The 24453-nt window shown below is 34.2% G+C and overlaps 4 protein-coding genes across 4 annotated transcripts; 2 read left to right on the top strand and 2 right to left on the bottom strand.

Annotated features, from left to right (window-relative positions):
* Positions 1-570: 570 nt before the first annotated feature.
* Positions 571-3070, bottom strand: LOC101242408 (fibropellin-3-like; the record flags this gene model as incomplete). Its single annotated transcript, XM_026840321.1, has 8 exons — positions 3013-3070; positions 2568-2948; positions 2303-2416; positions 1893-2000; positions 1676-1783; positions 907-1014; positions 737-847; positions 571-684 (listed from the first exon to the last, which is right to left on the bottom strand). Coding segments are annotated over exons 1-8 (1102 nt in total), but the record flags the coding sequence as incomplete, so codon positions are not given.
* A 930-nt stretch (positions 3071-4000) lies between these two features.
* Positions 4001-6970, bottom strand: LOC101242437 (protein jagged-2-like). Its single transcript, XM_004227516.3, has 9 exons — positions 6913-6970; positions 6388-6852; positions 6222-6335; positions 6042-6149; positions 5531-5638; positions 5143-5250; positions 4869-4976; positions 4375-4482; positions 4001-4020 (listed from the first exon to the last, which is right to left on the bottom strand). The coding sequence occupies exons 1-9, from the start codon at positions 6968-6970 to the stop codon at positions 4001-4003; spliced, it is 1197 nt and encodes a 398-aa protein (XP_004227564.1).
* Positions 6971-7710: 740 nt separating this feature from the next.
* On the top strand, positions 7711-20257 carry LOC100176672 (receptor-type tyrosine-protein phosphatase C-like). The gene is made up of 24 exons (XM_002119692.5): positions 7711-8204; positions 8731-9255; positions 9736-9846; positions 10321-10434; positions 11104-11214; positions 11487-11597; positions 11778-11883; positions 12363-12430; positions 12631-12806; positions 13205-13289; positions 13876-13940; positions 13999-14112; positions 14417-14542; positions 14595-14746; positions 15247-15382; positions 15961-16064; positions 16409-16503; positions 16840-16893; positions 17022-17089; positions 17596-17730; positions 18015-18155; positions 18692-18819; positions 19180-19315; positions 19562-20257. Exons 1-24 carry the CDS (start codon positions 8135-8137, stop codon positions 19622-19624), a joined length of 2994 nt encoding a protein of 997 aa, XP_002119728.3. The 5' UTR covers positions 7711-8134; the 3' UTR covers positions 19625-20257.
* A 106-nt stretch (positions 20258-20363) lies between these two features.
* Positions 20364-24447, top strand: LOC108950946 (fibropellin-1-like). Its single transcript, XM_026840320.1, has 12 exons — positions 20364-21905; positions 21964-22077; positions 22145-22252; positions 22385-22492; positions 22595-22702; positions 22806-22913; positions 22977-23084; positions 23142-23249; positions 23319-23429; positions 23482-23595; positions 23822-23927; positions 24327-24447. Exons 1-12 carry the CDS (start codon positions 21740-21742, stop codon positions 24445-24447), a joined length of 1380 nt encoding a protein of 459 aa, XP_026696121.1. The 5' UTR covers positions 20364-21739.
* Positions 24448-24453: the final 6 nt, after the last annotated feature.

A 24453-nucleotide genomic window follows, 5' to 3' on the forward strand; every position in this document is an offset into this window, starting at 1 on the left:
TCTTTTGAATCTGGTTTCATTCTAAAGAGATAAATGCAATTAGCTGTAGTTGCGTGTTTATTAACACTAATATTAGTATATGCATCAAAGTTAAAATAACTGAAGCCATAACACGCCATTGTTATAAATATAATTACCATAACATCGTTTATTGTTAAATCTTCGAAAACGATAGCCAAAAGGTCAAGTTATTAGAACAAGGGAATCAACAGCAAAACGATAGTCATTAAAACATGCTATAAAAAATATATTGGAAACGATACCTTTGTTTTAAACAGCAATACACAATCACAGCAATGATAACTAGCAGAGCAACGCCGCCCAATGTGCCCGCTACTATTGGTATCCATGTATTATCTACAGTTTCAACTAAAGTACAAAAACTTATCATATTAAGTTATCAAGATATAACAACACTTATACTGTACACTTAATTAAAGTAACAGCCGAATAAATAAGGTAGAACATGCATGTTTTAGGCTAAAATACAAAACATATGGTTTATCATTTTCAATACTTTAAGTTAATATAGCAAATACAAACATGAAATTGAAATTGCTGATACATTACCAATGATAAGTTCACAGTTGTCTCCTTCATATCCATCCTTGCAGTTACACAGCGATGTATAATTACTAATAAAACATGTTGCGTTGTTTTCGCATGTGTGGTTAAAGCATGGGTCTGTAAAACACATGTGTATTAACCACCTTTATTATTGTGATAGTTACATTACCAATTTGACAAGTTGTTCCTTTGTAGCCTTTCTTACATTCACACACGAAACCAGTAACAGCAGCATGGTGACATGTCCCTTCGTTGTGACATGTTACCAAATCACAAATATCTAAATATATCTAAATATTTATAAAATGAAATTTGAGTTTTTTTTAGTCATTGAGTTACCTGTTTCACAAATTGTGCCATTGAATCCCTCTGGACAACTACAGTTATAACCCCCATTAATTCCAATGCAAGTACCATTGTTTTGACAAGGATTAGGGATGCATAAATCTGGGATAAAACTATTTATAACTCTAGTTTTATCAGTAAAAACGGATAACAGCTTAAGTTTATATACCTTTGATATAAAATAACACGTATTAGAAAAACAAGGTAAAATTCTTAACATTGTATGAGGTATATAGGTCACCTATTCCACATCTTGAACCAATATATCCAGACTGACAGTCACACTTAACTTCACTACTAGTTTGGATGCAAGTCCCACCATTTTTACAAGTGCTGTTTCTGCATAACTCTGCAAAACAAGCCTAATATATTACACTCGTTCCTTACATATTGTTCAAATTAATAAAATAACCACTCACAAAATTAACAAAGTATTTCCACCAAAAGAATCACCAACAAAGTTACATACGTGGTAAATCGTAAGCAGGCACGAGGTGTTTAAAACAAAACACCTGAGGTATTATGACTGTCGTTGCCTCGCCATGCAAGGATACATAAGTTACATACGTGGTAACTTGTAAGCAGGCACGAGGTGTATGAAACAGAACACCTGTGTTGTAACGACTGCTGTTGCCCCTCTAAGCACAAAATTAATAAGTTAGCATCATAAATAATACTTTGGTATTAGTATCACATCAGATTGTAATACAGTTTGCTAAGTTTGCTCTAAAGAATTATTTATATATGAACTATTAATAGTTACCTTTTTCACAAAATGTACCAATGAACCCATCCAAGCAATTACATTCATATGCACCTTCATTTCCAATACAAGTACCACCATTTTCACACGGGTTTCTGGAGCATAAATCTGTAAATTTTTAAAACTTAATTGTTTTTTTTTTTTTATAAGTAGATTTAAAACCAGATAAACAACTTAAAATATGCCAAAAAAATTATTTGTTTTTTAGTTAAGTCACCTATTTCACAATTTGTGCCAATAACTCCAAGTGTGCAATCACATTCGTATCCACTCATGGTTCCAACACAAGTGCCACCATTTTCACAAGGACTAGGGTTGCATAAATCTGTAAAATAATATATGAATGTAACTTTATCTGAGGCCGTGGCAAAGTGGTTAGCGCGCCCCCCTCTAACCAAAAAGTGATGGGTTCAAGGCTTGTCGCTGCTACCGTTGTGGGTGTATGTGTCTTTGGGCAAGACACTTACCGGCTCCAACCTAGTGGTCCCTATTATAACGACTGTCCTTTTCCCGGTCACGTAAGGATGAAGCAAGTTACATTACAAACAACTGTATATATTTATAAATGTATATGTGGATCTGTTTAAAACTATGCTATATTCTAATGTTATACCAAGTCCAACTTACCTATTGTACAGTTTATATCATCGAAGCCAGGTGCACAATGACAAGTATAACTTCCATTGTTCATATATTGACATGTACCACCGTTATAACATGGGTTTGGATAACATACAGTATCTGTAATCATGACATTATTGCTTAAGGATTAATGATTTATAGCAACTTACCTCTTTGGCAAATGTAGTTCTTTGGGTTGTTAACATCATCATCCGCCCATGTTGCAAATGTATTTGGATATCCTAGCATATCATCAAAGTTATAAATATACACCCCTGTATTGAAACTCCATTAGGTTCCAGGGTTGAATACCAGTTTGTGTATCCATCATACATTCTACTACCATCGCTCCATTTCCAGTTTACTTGGTTTGATGTTGAACCTCCTAAACCAACTTTGCAATTGTCGCTACAATATCCACCAATCCAATAACCTCTGACCCATTGTGTCCAGCCATTATTTGGTTGACCCTTTAACAAATCTAGTTGTCCTTGTATTGCATTCTGTATTGCTTCAGTTTTGATCAATGCAAGTTCACCACCAATATTTACACAAGCTGCATTTGCATCATTGAAACTAAGTCGTCCATTTTGGTCATCAAATCGATACAATTGGTATTCTATGCTGTTATGAAAGACGCTTGTGGGGTTTGCTGTCGAAAGCAAATTTTAAACTTGTTTAAAAAAAACAGTTTAATTCCAATCCATGCATCTTACCTTGAGTTGCTATAACCAGCAGAAAACTGACAAAAACTTGAATTTTTCTTTCTTGCATTTTTATATCCAATGTTGCTCAGTCTGAACTGATTTAAAGAACACATAACGCTAGATACTACTTTCACTTTGCCAATGCATTAAAGACTTTTACTTTAACACATTGTTTGTACAGTATATTTACATACCCAGTATACCGACACCATAATACAATAACATTTACAGCATACTGTAAATTATGCTCATTAAACAACCTTAGATTTATGATTTAGTTTATAGTGAACAGCATTTAAACTTGGCATGTTAGTACACTATGGTATTACTTCCTAAAACATGAGTGTCACTGCAACTAAATTAACACACATAAAAATTACAGGTATTATGTTTTCTGCAAATATTACAGCTGTTTCATATTGTAAATAGCTTTAACTACATCCAGTACTAAAGTATTGCTGTATTTATATGTCTGGATATTCAACAGATGTTTTTGCTCCAAAATTTACTTGTTTTTTAGTTGATATAACAGTCTTAAATCTTTACCCTGTTATGTTTGCACAAGTATTTTTTACAACTGTTCAAATTTATATATATATTTCATCTATTGTAAATCAAAACACTATCATTATCAAGATAAGAATATAAATGCAATCGCCAATCGCTAACATTGTGCTTTGAGCTTATCCATATTTCCTGATTGTGTTTTAACAATTAACAAAGCTCTTTAAGAGTCATAAGGATACGATTGTATCTTCTGTTAATAGTTTTTGTTTACTACCAAATAAATAAGTCTTTACAGACTATTATTATTCAGATATATTTGAAAACAAAAAGTCAAACACTACAATTACTCTACACATTTTGTAGCATAAACATTTATTGTATTAAAGCAAAGATTTATTAAAACTGAACACATTGCAGTAAATTAGATATAGCTAATACACCAGGTGTGATTTTTCTTTGATTCTATCATAATTGTACTTTTTTCACATCTTTAATCTTCAATGCAATAACCTATGAAAGAGATGTTTATTATACAGAATGCTACTTTAGTGCTTAATATTAATTTATTGTTTATAAATACATCATGTGTGTAATGTTAGGGGTGTCTGAGATGACATGTCACTTCAACATCATGTGTTTTAGCACCACTGTTTTAGGTCTAAATCAGCTTTTACTCTGCTGTTGGGTGTCCACAAACAAGCAGAGCCAAAGTATATTGCATTCACCACATTAATCAATGAGGTTTCCTATGTTTGACAACTATGACTGTAACTACATTAACAATGTCAGCCCAAATTCTATAACAATTCCAAAATGTGATGCCCTTAAAATAGATCCAAATGTTTATAAAGTATATTGATATACCTCTTTCACACTTTGCACCTATGTACCCCACCATGCAGTTACATTTAAAACCACCATCAATTCCAATGCACTTTCCACCATTTTTGCAAGGATTATTCGCGCATAGATCTTAAATAAAGAGGTGTGGTAATTATATTAGCAGATATAGCCTTGGTACAGTAGTTAGTTACTCCTGCATTTAGCCAATAGGATATGGGTTTGAGGCTTGGCGCTGCTGCAATCGTGGATATATGTGTCATACATTAAAAAAATATATACAAAAAATCACCTACAAAGTTACAAAAGTATGAAACAGAACGCCCATGTTATAACGACTGTTGTTGCCCACCTCGCAAAGATAAATAAATTACATACGTGGTAACTTGTAAGAGGACACGAAGTGTATGAAACAGAACTCCCGTGTTATGACAACTGTCGTTGCCCTGCCATGCGAGGATAAATAAGTTACATTTATTCATTCATCCAAGCCTTTCATATCAACACTGTTTACTGACCTGTTTCACATCTTGTTCCCACAAATCCATGAGGACAGTCGCAAGTAAAGCCATCTTCTATCCCAATGTAAGTTCCTCCATTCTCACATGGGTTACCGGAGCATAAATCTGTGTAAACATTCAACTAATTTAAAAGTGATCATATGACATTGGAAATTTATTGATATTTTTATTGATAAAGGTGTTGGAAAGACTGTCAGTTAAAAATCGTGGCTGTTAAACCAAGTTATACTTAATGCACAGAATTCTTGTTAAAGCTAACTTTGTCTTTTACCTGTTTCACAATTTGTGCCCATAACTCCAACTGGACAGTTACAAAAATATCCACCAACAACTCCAATGCATGTGGCTCCATTTTGACAAGGTGTACTTGCACAAAAATCTAAAAAAAGAAAAACATGAGAACATTACAAAGAAAAAAACATGGGAACATTGCGATTGCTTTGAAATACTATGTGTATAAGTTGTATTCTATATGAAGCCCTTGTCAAGGACATTTTAAGGCCAGATTTTTGCATTACATAAAGAATATATGTATGAAGGTATATATGTATACATATATATATCTATTTTAAATGGCATAGCTTTATACCTAAAGTAGGCATATAGGTAAACATGCATATATATATTTTTTTGCATGGCATAGATTTAGCAGAAGTTACCTGTTGAACAATTTGTACCAATAACTCCAATTGGACAATCACAATAATAACTGCCATTCGTTCCAATGCAAGTTCCACCATTGTCGCATGGATCACTGGCGCATAAGTCTGTGTTGGGTTTATGGTTTTAATTTGAATAAATGGATGTAACTTACTTTATTCTCGCATAGTGGGGTAACAGCAGTCATTATAACGCAGGTTCTCAGCTTACGAGTTACCATGTACGTTACTTTGTGGGTGATTATTTTTTGGAGATTTTTTCAATTTTTGTGTATGCCCGATAATTTGGACAACCCATTAATGACCACTGAGCAATTGCCGTTAAGTGTCTTGCCCAAGGACACATATGCCCACAATGGTAGCAGCGACAAGCCTTGAACCCATTACCTCTGAGTTACAGGCAGACGCGCTAAACACTTTGTCATGGTGTCTGCTGCGTTTCTACAATAACCTCTATGAAGTGTTAGACAGTTAATTCATCTTTCAATGTGTTTAGGTTATACTTATTCACCTGTTTGACAGCTTGTACCAATCACTCCAAGTGTGCAATCACATTTATAACCGCCATCAACTCTGGTACATGTGCCTCCATTTTGACAAGAATTAGGGTTGCAATAATCTGTAATATATTATTTGAATGCAAATTGTATAAATACAGGCAGTTCTGGACATATTACAAGTTCTAACTTACCGGTTGCGCAATATTTTTCACCGAACCCTGCTACGCAATGACAAGTGTAACTACCACTTGGTGTATGCTGACATGTACCACCGTTCTTACATGGATTTGGATAACATGCAGCATCTGTAATCAGAATATTACTACTTAATATTTAATTACCTATAAAAGTACTTACATATTTGGCAAATGTAGTTCATCGGGTTATTACCATCATCATCTCCCCATGCTCCAAATGTATTTGGATATTTTTGCATACTGTAAAAGTTATAAACATATGCTCCAACATTTGAAACACCATTTGGTTCATAGGTTGAATACCAGTTTGTGTATTTATCATACATTTCACTACCATCGCTCCATTTCCAGTTCTGTTTGTTTGACACTGAACCTCCAGCAACCTTGCAATTGTCGCTACAATAACCTCCAATCCAGTAACCCATTTCCCAACTAGTTGTACCAGCATCAGTTTGTAAAAGCGGTTGTATTACATTCTGTATTGCTTCAGTATTAATTATAGCAAGTTCACCACCAATATTTACACAAGCAGCATTTGCATCACTGTAACCAAGCTTTCCAGTTGTGCCATCAAACTTATATAACACATATTCCAAGTCGTCAACGACAACAGTTGTTGGGTTAGCTGTCGAACAACAAGGTTTAAACTTAGTTTATATAACTACATAAAAAGGCTCATAATTACCTTTCGTTGTTATGATCAGAAGCAAACTGATCAAAACTTGAAGTTTTCCTTCATGCATTTTCAAACTGATCGCTGCTTAGTTCGAACCGATTTGAAGCATACATTACTCTAGATTCTGCTTTTATTGAGCCAATGAATAAAAGGTTGCTACTGTCCTTTTACTTAAAACACATTGTTTGTCCAGAATATTTACATACCCAACATAGCAACACATTGGAAAACATAGGCTTTATGCTTATTAAATTTCCTTGTGTATGTGAATTTTAATATATTAACCATTTTCTTTCAACTAGGAAATTGGCAAATTGGATCTATATAGTAAATACAGGAGCCTTGTATTTCATATTGTCAGCTTGTTTTTAATTTTTAAATTAAAATGTTTGAAATATAAGTTGTTTCATACATATGGGCTATTATGTTTGTATTGAAAGCTATGATAAATATTTTTACATAAACAATATATCAGTAGCAAAATGAAACATTTTTAATAAAGTCTGTATAACATTGTGGTCTTAAATTCTTTCACATATTTAAATTTCTTGTTATGATTAATTACATGTAGTTAAAGTGAAAGTTGTGGGTATGTGGAAAGTCAGTATGACAATATAGGTATATGGTCAGTGGCGCAGCCAGGGGGGTTTAGGGGTCGCGACCCCCCCCCAATCAAACAAAAAAATTAAAAATTGAATTTTAAAAAATTAAAAAAAAAATATTTTTGTTTTTTTTTTTTGATTTTTTTTTTATTAACCCCCCTATTTTTTCTGACTGCACCACTGTATATGGTGCTCTATAATTTATATTGCTTCCTTTCCAACCAGTTTTAAAATTAGGAGTTTGCCCAACGCGGTGATTTGGTTTAATATTTTACTGTATGCTTTGTGTGGCTGATATAAAAATGGCGTGCTATTAAAAAATGTTTGCACTACAAATTCCCCCTATCTCATAAATCTTAATACGCTACTTACATGCGATAAGGACGGTTACAAATGTTTGCCTGGGTTTATGGTTTTCCTGGAATCTTGTTTGTTAAGAGAGTGCCTATGATGTCAACTAATAGCAAACAAAGGCACATTGAAAATCAAACATTGTATTTATTCTTAGTACTAAACCACTTTCGTTTTATCATGTACTGGGTCAATGTTAGTCTGTGGGGCCATTTCATTATTCCATTTGTTGCTTTGGTTTTGGTATGTGGGAGCCTTAGCTAGTATAGGTTTTTAAAATGGTAAATTTTAAGATATTTCTATTTGTGTTTGTACAATTGTGGTTATGTCAGTTAACCACTTCTCAAGGTAAGTATTTGTTTAAATTTATATATTTACTATTCTATTTGGGTGAGGTCCTACAGTGAGGCATGCCATGGGACCTGGGATTTAGGTCAGAGTTGGCCCATTACCCCAACATTGTATATGCACATTCTATTCTATATGGGTGAGGTCCTACAGTGAGGCAAGCCATGGGACCTAGGATTTAGGTCAGAGTTGGCTCATTACCCCAACATTGTATATGCACATTCTATTTTATATGGGTGAGGTCCTACAGTGAGCCATGCCATGGGACCTGGGATTTAGACCAGAGTTGACCTATTACCCCAACATTGTATATGCACATTCTATTCTATATGGGTGAGGTCCTACAGTAAGGCATGCCATGGGACCTGAGGTTTAGACCAGAGTTGGTCCATTACCCCAACATTATATATGCACATTCTGTTCTATACGGGTGAGGTCCTACAGTGAGACATGCAAGGGTCCTGAGATTTAGTTCTTATATTATTAAGTATATTATTATTACTTGTATATATGTTTTTATTTTTAGAAGCTGTTGTTAAACACAATGGTACATGGCTCAAGTTTCACACCAATGTCATCAACAATAATACTCAGCAAAAGAACTACACGGATGCAAAACAAGAGTGTGAGAAGGACAACGCTTCGCTAGTTATCATAAAAGATGACCAAACTCAACAGGCCATAAACGCACAGTTATCTAATTGGGAATGCTGGGTTGACACCGAAACTATCAACCCAGTTTTAAGCCAGGGTTACTGGGCAGGGGGCACAAATGAAGCAAATCAAACTGTATGGTTATGGGCAGATGGAAGTGCTTTACCATGTGATGTCCATAAAGATGAACTGAACTGCACAAATGATGGGTATTTTTACTGGCTAAAAGACGAGCCAAATAATTATATGAATAGTGCGAACCATGGCTTGTCTCTAGCACCCTTGTCCGAGTTTAACGCTACTATTGACAATGGTGCGACAATGTGTTATACCGACGCACTTGGTAAATGGGTGGATGATGACTGGGGACGGCCTAGGAACTATATTTGTCAGAAAGGTGAATACTTAGTTAAAAGTATCATATATTCCTATGCTTAAAAGGTTCTAATCTATATTGGCGATGTCCTATGGTGTGGCATGGCTCAAACCTCAGCCCATTACCCTAACTATACATGTAAGGTAATTGTTCTTTTGTATAAAGAAAAGGTTCTAGAATTGGAAAAACACCTCAGTTCCTAACATTGTTTCGCACATTCTATTCTATATCTTAAGGTCCTTTGGCCAGGAAACCTGGGATTTCAGCCCATTTTCTTAGAAAGTAAATATTACAAGGAAAATATAATATTACTTAGTATATATGTTGTGCGCTTATTGATTATTAGTATTGAAACTGTCTATATGATTATATTTACTTTTATTCCTTTATGTAAGCCCTATTTTATATATTTGTGTTCTCATTGATTTGTTATATTGAAAATGGCCTGTATATTAATATTTATTTTTATTTCTTTACCTATATTCATATTTATGTTAAAAGGGTTTTGTGCGGACCAGCCATGCCAGAATGGTGGCAACTGCACTGCCCTTGAAAACAATTACCAATGCAACTGTGCTGTTGGGTGGTTGGGGGAAAATTGTACAGTAATAGGTATTTAACTTTTTAATGATTAAACTTATTTAATCATTCATTAATCAGACTGACTGTAAGCTTGTATGCTTGATGCATTGGTGCTTATTGCTGCAATGTTTCCAGCTTTTGTCAAACATTAAACTTGGACTTAAATATGTTTACCTACAGTCTCATTACTGATAAACCGACTGTAAGCAGCGTTCTGATTTGTGAAGCCAACTCTGGCCTAAATGCCCAGGTCCCAAGGCCTTGCTGTAGGACCTCAACCATAGAGAATAAAATCTTTATCATTAAGTGTCTATAAATTATCTTAGTGGCGTCTAGATGGTAGCACCCTGAGTGTTGAGGTATTAGGCCAACTCTGGCCTAATTCCAAGGTCCCTATGGTGTGCTTAGCCATAGAACCTCACCCATATAGAACTGTATGTTTTACACTTAGAAATTTATAACACTTTAATCAAAATAAACAAAAGAATATCTTTATTTTAATAGACCCTTGTACAAGTACACCGTGTATGAATAATGGTACATGCCATAACATTAATGAAACTAGCAATTTCACTTGTGAATGTGTGGAGTACTATTATGGGGAAATCTGTAACCAAAGTAAGTATTTGTTTTCTCAATATAGAATATGTACAGAACAACCATGATTTATGACGTCTAATGTATATTTGGAAAGCGCCAGATGTGCGACTTAGTGGTTGGGTCTTCACACGGAAAGCTATATTGGTGTCACACAGAAACCATTTGGTTGATATTCATCTTTTCTATAGGTTCATGGTCAATATAAGTTCCATGTTAAATATGAGTTATTGTGGTTAATTTTGCATTGCGGGGCAACGCGGGGCTGTATCTGCTCCAGTACTGCAGTTATAAGCAACATATACCTACAATGGTAGCAGTATCGAATAAAAATACAACTTTAAGGCACTTACCACTGTGGGCACTGAATCTGGAAGGAGTTTCCTAATATTGTTTACACTACGTGCAATGTCTATATCTGCTCCAGTACTCAAGTTATAAACAAGTTCCAACAAACATATGAACGCCCCTGTCCGGTTTACTCCATTGCTGTTAAAAAAAGCAGTGTAGGACATTGTGTGGTATAATGAATGTAACTTATTTATCCCCGCATGGTGGGGCAACAGCAGTCCTTATAACACAGGTGTTCTGTTTTATATACCTCGTGCCCACTAACAAGTTATGTATGTAATTTTGTCGGTATTTTACATAAGTGCAAACATAGTATAATTATAATTTACATCCACGCAGCTATTTGTGAAGCAGCAGACCCATGCCAGAATAACGGGACCTGCTTGTTTGAAGACTCAAATTATAACTGTACTTGCATGGGGGAATACACTGGTTATAATTGCTCTATAGGTAAAGTAACAGTCTATAAATAAGCTGTAGTAGGTTGGGATAAAATTGTCCATGTTTTATTCTCTTTTATTATCCCATTTGGTAGTAAACAAAGAATATTTACATATTGACTATTTACAGAATTAGTATATAACCGTATTCTTATGATTCTAAAAAAGCGCTGTTAATTATTAAAACCACGAATATAAAATAGGAGATATTATGTGCTAACGACATCCATCTTACCCCACAGTACTATATAGTGTAGATATTAATACACATGTGTTTTACAGACCCATGTTTTAACCGCACATGCGAAAACAACGGAACATGTTTTATTAGTAATTACACATCGCAGTGTAACTGCACCCAAGGGTTTCAAGGAGACAACTGCCAAACCAAAAGTCGTAATATCATATTTTTATTATGTTTAAAAAACTGTAGCATTTGTATGTTTTTGTACCCAAATCAATAAAACTTTAAAAAAAAAGTAACAAATTAAATTTTTGAGTGTTTTATGTCTAACTTTTAGGACTTTTATTTTTTATATAATTACCGATTTTTAAAATATTTTTTTTCATCAGCGCCAAAAAACAACGAAGTATGGATACCAATAGTAGCTGGTACATTGGGTGGGGTTGCTCTGCTAGTTATCATTGCTGTGATTGTGTATTGCTGTTTAAAACAAAGGTACCACTACAGTAATACTCTATATTGATACCTATAAACAAAGATATTAAGGCTTAATTGACAAAATAGCTTTAATCTTGAAAACACTTTACCCAAAGACAAAGACTGCTAGCTTTTACAGGCTACTATTCTAAATCCGCCATTTTTGCGATGTACAACAAATCTAGGATAAATATGCCGCTTTTTGGTTAGGTTTAATTTAACTATCAAAGGCACTTATCAAATATTAAAAGAACTAAAACATATTATACCCCAGACACAATTCTGTCATATATGAGCATTTATTCAAGTTCCTTAAGCTTGTCTTTATGTACACTTAACTTAAAATGCCACTCAAAGTTATATTGACACTTTTACAAAGTACTGCCACAGTGGTATTCTATTTAGTAATTATACTTGTGTATTTATGTGTACACAAAGTTGTATTTATACTAAAGTTTGTCTTCATATATACTTTAAATGCAATTCAAATTTTACAGGACACCTCCAAAACAAGAAAATCCCAGACCTCAACCAAAACCTTCGAATAATTACACCCCAAATCCAGGTATATTATTAAGCACACTTCATATGTTTTGTATTATAATATAGAACAGTGGTTAAAAGCCTTGTAACCAGAGGATACTGGTTTCAAAGCTCGGTACTCCTACATCCATGGGCGTATGTATCCTTAGGAAAAACCTCTATTCAAATAGAATTTTAATTCAAATTAACCTTTTCATTCATTTCCACTTCATTTTCCAACAGTCCGATTCTCTACATTACAATCCAACCAGGACAATGAGGATGAATATGCCGATACCATACCACAGCCTCATGTAGCACCTCATAAGGGCCAGCCAGATTACACCATACAGGCAGAAGCCCTCCTCTCATATTGCTTACATACATTAGAACAAGAAGAATTTACAACACAGTTTAAAGTAAGTGTTGCAAGTGTAGAAGTAATGTGACACCTTTGGCTACATCTCTGATTGCTGGGTTTATACACTGCTTATTCAAGGGGGATCAAAACTCTCATTGTTTTGGGGTAAACAAGTTAATTTTCATTATTCTTTAAGACATATTATGACGCTTCACCAGTGACCCTTTATTAGGTCATCAGCAACAAAAAAGGCAGCAAAACATACATTTCATATCAAATCCTATATTTTCACATTTAAAGTAAAATTGTATTAATTTTCTGTTAAAAACGACGAAAAAGGATAGACAAAATCCCAGGTTCTGTTTTATTATTATTAGGCATAGCCATTTAATAAAGTGTTTATTTTACCTGTTAGTTTATAATGTTATGAGAGTTAGACTTTAATAAATTTTCCAGTCCCTCCCCGATGTTAGAAGTGGAAGGATTACACTGGATGAAATAGAACAAAAGTACGTTAACGATGGTTGTGACGATATCCCTTGTAAGTATAAACATATCTTTAATGATTTTTAATTCCCATAGTATTGCTGTAGGACCCCCCCATATAAAATTACATGCTCAGGTTTAACTCAAAGTATCAAATCTTAGGTAATGGGACAACTTCTGACTAAATAAAGTAGTCTCAGGTTTGCCTCATTATAACTTGCTGTAGTATTTGCCGTTATACCTTGCTGTAATAGGCCACATGTGGTCTAAATCCCAGTTCCCATAATGTGCCACACTGTAGGACTCCAGCCATATAGAATAGAATGTGCATATACAATGTTGGGGTAATGGGCCAACTCTGGCTTAAATCCCAGGTCCCATGGCATGCTACGCTGTAGGACCTCACCCATATAGAACAGAACCCTGGTCCAAGTCCTAGGTCTCATGTTTGCCTCACTGAAGGCCTCACAGTTAGAGAATAAAATATCTATTAACAACTGTCTTTGCCTCAGCAAAGTCTAGATGGTAGCACCCTGGGTGTTGAGGTGATGGGCTAACTCTGGCTTAAATCATATAGTGACCACTTGGTTGGAGCAATTACTGTATCTTGCCTACGGATAAACATTAACTCATTATTTCAGATCCAAGTTGCGCCTTGTCGCGTGAAAGCACAGGAAACCGAGGCCCACGCTCTGGGATAAATGGGGTAATATTTTAACTTACAATCATACCTCTTATATACAATGATGATATGTTTGTTTCAGTTTGTGTTGAGTCCATACCCCACTATTGATTCAGCACATAAGTATTGGGAGATGGTAAAAGAAGAAAGTTGTAGCATGATAATTGTGTTTGGATATATGAATACAGATGTAGAGGTAATATACTATGCGTATCTGCCTATGTTATCCTATACTGTTTTAAAGGTGGCTGTACACAGTATCCGGAATTCTTCCGTTTTGTCTGTTTTGTCCAGATTTCGCTGCCACATGCGGAACTTGGTAATGGGTTTGCATACGAATTCGCATGCCAGATACTGTGTACAGCCACCTTTATGCTATCCATTACTGTCTTACGCCTATGCTATCCTATTCCATATGGGTGAGGTCTTACGGCAAAGCATGCGATAGTACATGGGATTTAGGCCACGGCTGACTCATTACTTAACACAATATCTTACAGTGTTTCCCACCTAAAAACCAAACCAAGAAATATGGAACCGCAATAGTAAAAACGGTGTCAGAAGAACCACATCCATTTTACGTTATTCGTGAGTTTGAACTACAATTTGATGACACTTATCATTCGGTAAGAGATTAGTGTTTTAGGTGTTTAGAGAGTTAACATTGTCCAATTTCAGGCACAAACTTTTGAGTTTAAACATATTCAATGGACCGCGGAAGGCAGTGTTTACGATGCAATGAAACATCCAAAGTTTTTTGACTTTTTTAATGCTGTCCAAGCCATGAGCACACGGAATGCTTGTGGCGTCCGAGCTTCTATAAGTGCAAAGTAAGTGGAGTATAGAGCTGTTTGTTGATAAAGCTTTAAAGGGAGTATGTACTTTGTAGAAATACATACTGTGTAGTGCTTTCATACTTAACTATAATATACCAGTTTTGAAGCTCGCTGTGGCTATTATTGTGGGCGTTTTTCGTTGCCATGCTGCACAAAAAAATATATTCAATCATTTCTAACATACGTAAGCAGTATCAGTGTTGGGGTATTGGGCTACGACCTCGCCCACATAGAATATGATAGAATGCATTTCATTTTTCATATGGTAAGCGAGCACCCATGTTATAACAAATATTGTTACGCTGACATGTGTCAATAAATAAGTTACATTTATTCATTCATTCATTTTCAAAGTTACATATGTGGTAACTTGTGAGCGGACACGAGGTGTATGAAACAGAACACCCATTTTGTAACGACTGTCATTGCCCGCCATGCGAGGATAAATAAGATACATTCATTCAATCATTCATTTATAAAAGTACTTCTCACAGTGATGATTTAACTGAAGCTTCATTATTTATTGCATACCACAACCTTGTCTCCCAACTACATGAGACTCAAAGTGTGAATGTTTATCAAACTGTAGCTGATATGAGGAAGACATGCAGTGGGATGATACATTCTCAGGTGAAATAGAAGTTGAAATTGGTATAATGAGTTTAGTATTGAGTTTGGTTTACCAGCCATGCTGAAACAATAAATTCTGTTTTATTAGAAAGCAATGCAGCTGTTGGGTATTACAGTTATTTGTTGTTTATTATTTGTTTTTAACAGAAATGGTATATGTTTACACATCAAGTTTAGTTTTAAATTGTATGAACTTTATTAGAGAGCAATATAAGTGTTGGCTCTCAAAGTTCTTTAAGTAAAAAACTTTACTGTGCTAAAGTCCTTTGTACATAGATATAAGTTACGCATAGCATTGAGCTAACATAAAAAAATCCACAAAAAAATAATCACCCAAAAAGTAGCATACTTGGTAACTCGTAAGCTGGCATGAGATGTATGAAACAGAACACCCATGTTATAACGACTGTCGTTACCCTGACATACGATGATAAATAAGTTACATACACGGTAACTCGTAAGCGGGCAAAAAGGTGTATGAAACAGAACACCCATGTTATAACAAATATCATTGCCCGCCACGTAAGGATAAAGTAAGTTACATTGGTTCACATTCAACAACAACATATTTTTACCAGGAATATTATATGTTCCTACACCAAGCAATTGCTGAATACCATACATTGTTGGGTGGTAACTGCAGGCGTGAAAATTTCAATTTATTCTATGAGAGCCTCTGTGGGTATGTAGGATATTGGTTTAGTTTTATCTTATGTGGTGACAGGTTGTTGATGCAATTTGGTGCACTGGTACAAAGCTTCGAAGGCTTGCTTGGTATATACTGCTATCATTCTATGCTTACAAAAATTAATAAAGTTATAAATGTGGTAACTTGTAACAGGCACGAGGTTTATGAAACAGAACATCTAAGTTTTATATTTACTCTGCTATGCGAGGATAAATAAGTTAGATTGATTTTCACAATGTCATATACACACTATCAGTTTCTTACTCCTAGACTTTTATTTGCTTAACTCTTTAGTTTCACTTTGTAAAGCAAATATAATAACCTGAATCATTACACAGAACAACCAATGTCGCTGAAAATACCACTGGTTTTGATAGCCAACTTCAAAAACTGGATACTCTGAGGACAGTTCAAAGCTTAACTGCCGATACAAGTATGTTTATATACATTACATAACATTTTAATTATCTGTTTAAAAACGATAGCGAAGATCTTGTTGTTTAAAGAACGAAGAGAGGAGAATCAACAGCAAAACAACAGTTGTTAAAACACACCATTAATAGAAGTAGCTAAAAGTGTAAGGAAACTTTTATTAAAGTACAACAGCCACGCGATTTAACTGACTCTCTTTCCAGTACCTTTTATCCATAGCGTGTTTTAACAACTTTGTTTTGCTGTTGATTCCCTTCTCTTTGTTGTTTTCTAATAATCTGATCTTATTTATTATATTCGAAGATACATAATTCTTTAATATTATTTTATCTTATAGGTTACGAAGTTGGCAGGAACACACAGAAACAAAAGGCTATAGCAAAAAGTAAAGGTAAAACAACTGTAAAAGCACTCACGTAAAAACGTGAACATTTAAGACTACCAACAAAAATGCATAGTGATAAAAGGTTTAGTTAAAACACATTAATGTACAACATAATCAAATTTCTTTTTATCCAGACAATAAATTTTTGACTTTTCTTTCTTCTAACGGGGAAAACATCCGGTACAGGGGAGTCGTGTTTGAGGTATGTGGTTACGTTTGTCATGTTAGAAGCAAATAATATTAACTTTATTTGTCTCTTCAATTACAGTAGCAAAGATTTAGAAATATTTAAAACAAAAGACAGGATATAGCGACAAAACAACAGTTGTTAAAACAAGCTTACGGTTAAAAACATATTTACATTTAATTGGAAGAAAATAAGCGTGGTGCCTACACCTAGCGGACAGACGAGCCAGTTGTTTTTATTTAAATTAAACTTTCAATAGAAACAAAAGTCAGAGTTGGTTCAAATGTGTTTGTGTGTGTGTTTGTTAAACGTAAGCTATGTGTTATAATTTTGTTGTGTTGCATGTTAGTTGTTTATGTTTTGTTTGCGTTGTATGTGTGTTTTGTTACATTGTTTTATATGTGCTATGTGTGCTGTATGTGTTATGTGTGTTACATATACATTACATAAGGAACTTTGTTTTGTGCTGTGTGCTACATAGACAACTTAATATAACCACTGTTCTAATATCATTGTTCCAGAAACACGGTTACTTCAGCAAAGTGATTGCCACAAAAGTTCCATCGGAGAAAGAAATTGATAAGTTCTGGCTGTGCGTTTTCCATGCGAAAGTTGAAGGGATTGTTATGATAACTCAGTTGCATGAACGGGACGGGGTAATTTACGTAAATATGGCAGGACATGTTGATATAAATTATATTATGTGAAAGACTGCTATAGAATGAATGTATGTAAGTTATTTTTCCTCGAATGATAGGCATTGATAGTCGTTATAACACGGGTGTTCTGTTTCATAAACCTTGTGCCTGCTTACAAGTTACCATGTATATAACTTTGTGGATGATGTTTTTTAAACACCACTATCATCATGTTACATAGTGGTGTCATAATGCTCTCTGTGACCTCACTGAGCCAATACAATGTTGTCTTTGCTCCGCAGAACCAATGTGCCCAGTACTGGCCAACTGAACTGGGGCAACAGACACGCTTTGGGAATGTGATAGTTGAGTTACAAAATGAGAAAAGTCTTACTCATTACATCACAAGAAGGGATATGTTGGTGCATCATAACAATGAAACGGTATTACACATATTAACTTTCAATGCCTATTTTATATGGGTTAGGTCCTTCAATAATTGACCTGGGGTTTAGGCCAGAGTTTGCCCATTACCCCAACATTGTGTATGCTCATTTTATTCTATATGGGTGAGGTCATGCAGTGAGGCTTCCATGGGACCTGGGTTTAAGCCAGAGCTTGCCCATTACCCCAACATCTAACATAGTGCTTAATTAAAACTGTTTTTTTTTCTCTTTTTTTACTGATGCTTTAACACAGTGGTGGGAGCGCTAGTCTCTTCACCAGATACTGGGCTTAAAACTTACGCTGCTACCATTGTGGGCGTATGTGTCCTTGGGCAAGACATTTAACAGCAATTTCTCCTACAGTAATCACCAGACAGTTGTTTAAATTGTTAAACATACAAAACATACCAATAAAGTTGAAATTGAGATAGTGTTAAGACACCCACGTTATAACTTAGGATAAGATGAAATAACTGACTTTCATTCATTCATTTATTCACCAGTAACCACCTTATTCCTATTATACTTTATAGTTGGAAGTTGTACAATACGATTATATTGGTTGGCCTTTGTCTGGAGCCCCTGAAAGATATTATGCCACTGATATCGTGGTAGAATTGGGAGGCATTAGATTGAATAAACCAGTGCTGGTGCAATGCAAGTAAGTATGTGTTGATATTGGTTGTTATTTACTGTGTAAACACATAATTATTACAATGTATTTTATTAAGAGAAATGGTACCAAGTTAAAAGGTTTGCTTTGTAACCGGAGGATACCGGGTTCAATGCTTAATGCTGCTATCATTGGGGGGTATGTGTCCCAGAACACCTGTGTTAAAACAACTGTCGTTGCCCCGCCATGCAAGGATAAATAAGTTACATACGCGGTAACTCGTAAGCAGGCACGTGGTGTATGGAACAGAACACTTGTGTTATAACGACTGTTGTTGCCCCACCATACGGGGATAAATAAGTTACATTCATTATACCACACAATGTCTTACACTGCTTTTTTTAACAGCAATGGAGTAAACCGGACAGGGGCGTTCATATGTTTGGTGGAACTTGTTTATAACTTGACTACTGGAACAGATATAGACATTGCACGTAGTGTAAACAATATTAGGAAACTCCTTCCAGATTCAGTGCCCACAGTGGTAAGTGCCTTAAAGTTATATTTTTATTCGATACTGCTACCATTGTAGGTATAGTCCTTGAGCATGACTATTAACAACGATTGATCCAACCAAGTGGCCACCAATAGGTTGTAGCACCCTGTCTAGGTAATTGACTAAAAGCTCAATCTTAGGCATTCTTCCTGATCATAAAGACAATTAATCAACTTGTGGTTTATGCCAACTGTTGTACAATCTCTGTGCGTTTAAAAAAGTCATTCTTTTCAGAAACAACTATGTTATCTTGTTGAGGAAGTAAAGTATTTGATCGAACAACCTCGCAAAACATGATTTAGCTTTCCCCATGTTGTTTGCAGTTTAAACGTTGGTCTAATATAGGATTAAGGCTTTTTCAATGACGTAATGCTTTAGTATATAAAACTGTTTGTTTTGTTGCATGCTGGGCATAGAACAAGGAATGTTTTTAAAGTTTTTTTGTGTAAAGCCTTTGTATTACTTCCTTTATAGAGTTAATTTTTTTAATTATTTGGTTTCTGTAGCCTATGGAATATAGTGTATTATAACTGTACAGTGATTTACTTCATATTATAGTTAGCAATTTATATTGCTTGCAGTTGTATTTTCATAAACAATCTTATTTTATTTATAATTAATTATGTTGTTATATCAGTAAAACGAATTTGCCATTTTCTTTGTTCTCTTGTATTTTATTTGACTTATATTTTGTTTCGATATAATTATATATACGCAAACACAACCTAATTAGGCAAGCAATTTCGCAACAATGAAAGACTGATCTGCATTTGATTCATCTAAACTTGAATGGTATGTTACATTTTCTTATGAATAAAATAAATTATAAATTAACTTGTTAATTATGTGCTCGTAAAATTACTCGTTTAGATCTTTCTAAGTTGCTGCTTTGAGATTCTAATATAATAAACAAAAAATGAATGAATGTAACTTATTTATCCTTGCGTGGTGGGGCAACGAAAGTCGTTATAACACATGTGTTCTGTTCCATTTACCTCGTGCTCGCTTACGAGTTACCATGTGTTTCATGTTTACATACAAGCAACATTTATTGATTTGACTAAAACCCACCTTGTTTAAACGCTCATAAAAATATAAAACAGATGTTTTAAATTCTTAATTCCTATAATATAAAGAGGAAGAAATACAAGTATCATGCTAATATGATCTTCAAGTGGGGAAAGACTTGGCATAAAAATGCATAGATATAATCGCATCCTTATGACCCTAAAAGAGCGTTGTTAATTGTTAAAACACGATTAGGAAATACCGATATTAAATATACCAATCTTACAGAACTATATACATTTTGTCAATTTCCTAGTTAAACAAAATGTTATAACATGCTCAAAGGACAATGTTAGTGATTGGCAAATGCATTTATATTCTTATCTTGATAATGATAGTGTTTTGATTTGCAATAGATGAAACATATATAAATTTAAACAGTTTTAAAAAATACTTGTGAAAACATAACGGGGTAAAGTTTTAAGACTGTTATATCAACTAAAAGGCAAGGAAATTTTGGAGCAAAAGCATTTGTTGAATATCCAGACATATAAATACAGCAATACTTTGGTACTGGATGTAGTTAAAGCTATTTACAAAATGAAAAAGTTGTAATATGTGCAGAAAACAAAATAACCATTATTTTAATGTATGTTAATTTAAATTGCAGTGACACCCATAGTTTAAGGAGTAATACCATAGTGTACCATCATGCCAAGATTAAATGCTGTTCACTATGAAACATATGCATCATAAAACTAAGGTGATTTAATGAGCATATTTTACGGTATGCTGTTAAATAGATGTTTTATGGTGTCGGTATATTGAGTATGTAAATATAACGTACAAACAATGTGTTAAAGTAAAAGTCTTCAAGGCATGGGCAAAATAAAAAAAATATCAAGAGTAATATAAGCATCCTCTATAATAAACTGCAAATTCAGTTCAAGCATATTTGGTCTAAAAATGCATGAAAGAAAAATTCAAGTGTTTGTTGGTTTTCTGCTATCGTTAGCAACTCAGGGTGAGTTGCATAGAATGTAATTAAATGATTTTTATCATAAGTTTAAAATTTTACATTTAACAGCTAACCAAACAACTGTTGTCGTTGGCGACTTGGAATATGTGTTATACCGGTTTGATGACCAAACTGGACGACTTAGTTTCAATGATGCAAATACTGCTTGTGTAAATATTGGTGGTGAACTTGCTTTGATCAATACTGAAGCAATACAGAATGCAATACAACAACAACTTGAACTGTGGAAGGGTCAACCAAATAATGGCTGGACACAATGGGTCAGAGGTTATTGGATTGGAGGATCTTGTAGTGATAGTTGCAAGATTGGTAATGGAGGTTCAGTGTCAAACCAAGTAAACTGGAAATGGGCCGATGGTAGTGAAATGTATGATGGATACACAAACTGGTATTCAAACCTGGAACCTAATGGTGGTTCAAACGTTGCAGTATATGTTTATAACTTTGATGATATGTCAGGATATCCAAATACATTTGGAACATGGGGAGATGAATCTGTTAATAGTTTAAAGAACTACATTTGCCAAAGAGGTAAAAACTTATATTTTTGAACTTTTTTAAATATTAAGTAGTAATGTTGTGATTACAGATGACCGTTGTGATCCAGACCCATGTCAGAACGGTGGTACATGTCAGAATACACCAAGTGGTAGTTACACTTGTCATTGTGCACCTGGGTTTGGTAAACCAAATTGTAAAACAGGTAAGTTTGATTTTTATTTTCACTTATTGATGAGTCGATTTTTTACATTCGGAATAATATTTTACAGATTCATGCAACCCTAGTCCTTGTCAAAATGGTGGCACTTGTGTTAGAACTAATGGTGGATATAAATGTAATTGTCCAGTAGGAGTGATTGGTACAAATTGTGAAACAGGTAATTACGACATATTAAATATTAAGTTTAATATGTCTACTAATGCTGTGAAATACAAAGTGATTTTTTATTTAAAGAACATTAACAAAGGTTTTATAATTTTATTGCTGACATGTGATTTATATTTTACAGATTTATGCGACTCTAGTCCTTGTCAAAATGGTGGCACATGTATTGGAACCATTACTGGATATGAATGTAGTTGCCCTGTTGGTTTTATTGGTACACATTGTGAAACAGGTGAATATACTGTTTTTATATTAAATAAACTAGTCCAAGACCTTTATACCACTATAGAGATACCAACCAAAACTGTAATGATATTATAACATTTTTTCACAGATTATTGCAACCCTAGTCCTTGTCAAAATGGTGGAACTTGTGTAGGAACTGATGGTGGTTATAAATGTGACTGCCCGGTTGGAGTTGTCGGTTTAAATTGTGAAACAGGTAAATATATTAAAGTCATGCATATTGGGAAAGATAAGCTAACTAAAAAATACTTTTTAGAAGTTATTTAAGTTCTTAATTGAATTCATTAAACTTTTCATAGATTATTGCAACCCTAGTCTTTGTCAAAATGGTGGAATTTGTATTGGAACTGATGGTGGATATCAATGTGATTGCAAAGTTGGATTTAATGGTACAGATTGTGAAACAGGTAACTTATGAATGAATGAGTATAACTTATTTATCATAGAAACTATAGGCCCAACTATTTCAGATTTTTGTGCAAGTAATCCATGTAACAACGGTGGCAGTTGTATTGGAACTGGTGGTGGATATATATGCAGTTGTCCAGTGGGTTTTAACGGAGCAAATTGTGAAACAGGTATGAATGAATGAATGAACATAACTTCCCTTTCATGAAAACTATACCCTATAACAGATATATGTGCCTCTAATTCTTGTCAAAATGGTGGAACTTGCATTGGAATTGATGTTGGATATGAATGCAGTTGTCCAAATGGATTTAATGGCACAGATTGTGAAACAGGTATGAATGCAAGTTTGCAATCCAAATATAAACTTATATTTAAATAGATTTTATACATTGTGTTGTTAGATTTTTGTGATGTGGTCTTGTGCCAAAATGGAGGAACATGTCACCATGCTGCTGTTACTGGTTTCGTGTGTGAATGTAAGAAAGGCTACGAAGGGACAACTTGCCAAATAGGTAATGTAATTATCACAATACTAAAGGTGGTTAATACACATGCGTTTTACAGACCCCTGCTTTAACCGCACATGCGAAAACAACGGAACATGTTATATTAGTAATTACACATCACTGTGTAACTGCAAGGGTGGATATGAAGGAAACAACTGTGAACTTATCATTGGTAATGTATCAGCAATTTTAAATTCATGTTTTCAGTTGCTATATTAACTTAAAGTATTAAAAAATGATAAAACATAGGTTTTGTATTTTAGCTTAAAACTACATGTTGTTCCACCTTATTTATTCGGCTGGTACATTAATAAAGTGTACAGTATAAAATATAAATGTTGTTATAGTTTTGTATTAATATACAAAAAATCCTAAAATGGTATGTTTTTGTACTTCAGTTGAAACTGTAGATAATACATGGATACCAATAGTAGCTGGTACATTGGGCGGCGTTGCTCTGCTAGTTATCATTGCTGTGATTGTGTATTGCTGTTTAAAACAAAGGTACCGCTACAGTGACTTTCTTTATTGCTGTTTTAAAAAGAAAAGGTATAGTTTAATATTGTGTGTTCTGTTTATTACTGTTGGTTGGGTTTAACAGCCATGTTTTTAGCTAATGCCCTATCCAATAATTTTCTATCTATAGCATGTTTTAACAACTATCGTTTTGCTGTTAATTCCCTTGTTCTAATAATTTGACTTTTTGGCTATCGTGTTTAAAAATATAAATAAGAATTGCTGTTATTGTAATTATATTTATAACAATGGCGTGTTATGGCTTCAGTTATTTTAACTTTGGTGCGTATACTAATATTAATATGTGTTAATAAACACGCGTTAATAAACACGCGTTAAAAGTGTTAATAAACACGCAACTACAGCTAACTGCATTTATCTCTTTAGAATGAAACCAGATTCAAAAGATTTAAAGACAAACAAGGACAATAACAACATCTCTAATGTATCAACCGAAGGTAATATAAAGCAACTTAATTGCCGTTTAATTTGCACAAAATTGCTTTAAAGTGCA

The sequence above is a fragment of the Ciona intestinalis genome, unplaced genomic scaffold (genome assembly GCF_000224145.3).
Source record: "Ciona intestinalis unplaced genomic scaffold, KH HT001189.1, whole genome shotgun sequence".
NCBI lineage: Eukaryota > Metazoa > Chordata > Ascidiacea > Phlebobranchia > Cionidae > Ciona > Ciona intestinalis.

Bases quoted from the DNA above. Each gene is read 5' to 3' on its own strand.
- LOC101242437 (XM_004227516.3), bottom strand. From the start codon at position 6,970: ATGCATGAAGGAAAACTTCAAGTTTTGATCAGTTTGCTTCTGATCATA. The intron at 6,150-6,221 runs GTAAGTTAGAAC...AATATATTACAG, and splicing joins TGAAAAATATTGCGCAACCG to ATTATTGCAACCCTAATTCT. The intron at 4,977-5,142 runs GTAAAAGACAAA...ATGTTTACACAG, and splicing joins GGGCACAAATTGTGAAACAG to ATTTATGCTCCGGTAACCCA.
- LOC100176672 (XM_002119692.5), top strand. From the start codon at position 8,135: ATGGTAAATTTTAAGATATTTCTATTTGTGTTTGTACAATTGTGGTTA. The intron at 13,290-13,875 runs GTAAGTATAAAC...TCATTATTTCAG, and splicing joins TGGTTGTGACGATATCCCTT to ATCCAAGTTGCGCCTTGTCG. The intron at 16,504-16,839 runs GTATGTTTATAT...TTTATCTTATAG, and splicing joins AAGCTTAACTGCCGATACAA to GTTACGAAGTTGGCAGGAAC.
- LOC108950946 (XM_026840320.1), top strand. From the start codon at position 21,740: ATGTATGATGGATACACAAACTGGTATTCAAACCTGGAACCTAATGGT. The intron at 21,906-21,963 runs GTAAAAACTTAT...TTGTGATTACAG, and splicing joins GAACTACATTTGCCAAAGAG to ATGACCGTTGTGATCCAGAC. The intron at 22,078-22,144 runs GTAAGTTTGATT...AATATTTTACAG, and splicing joins TAAACCAAATTGTAAAACAG to ATTCATGCAACCCTAGTCCT.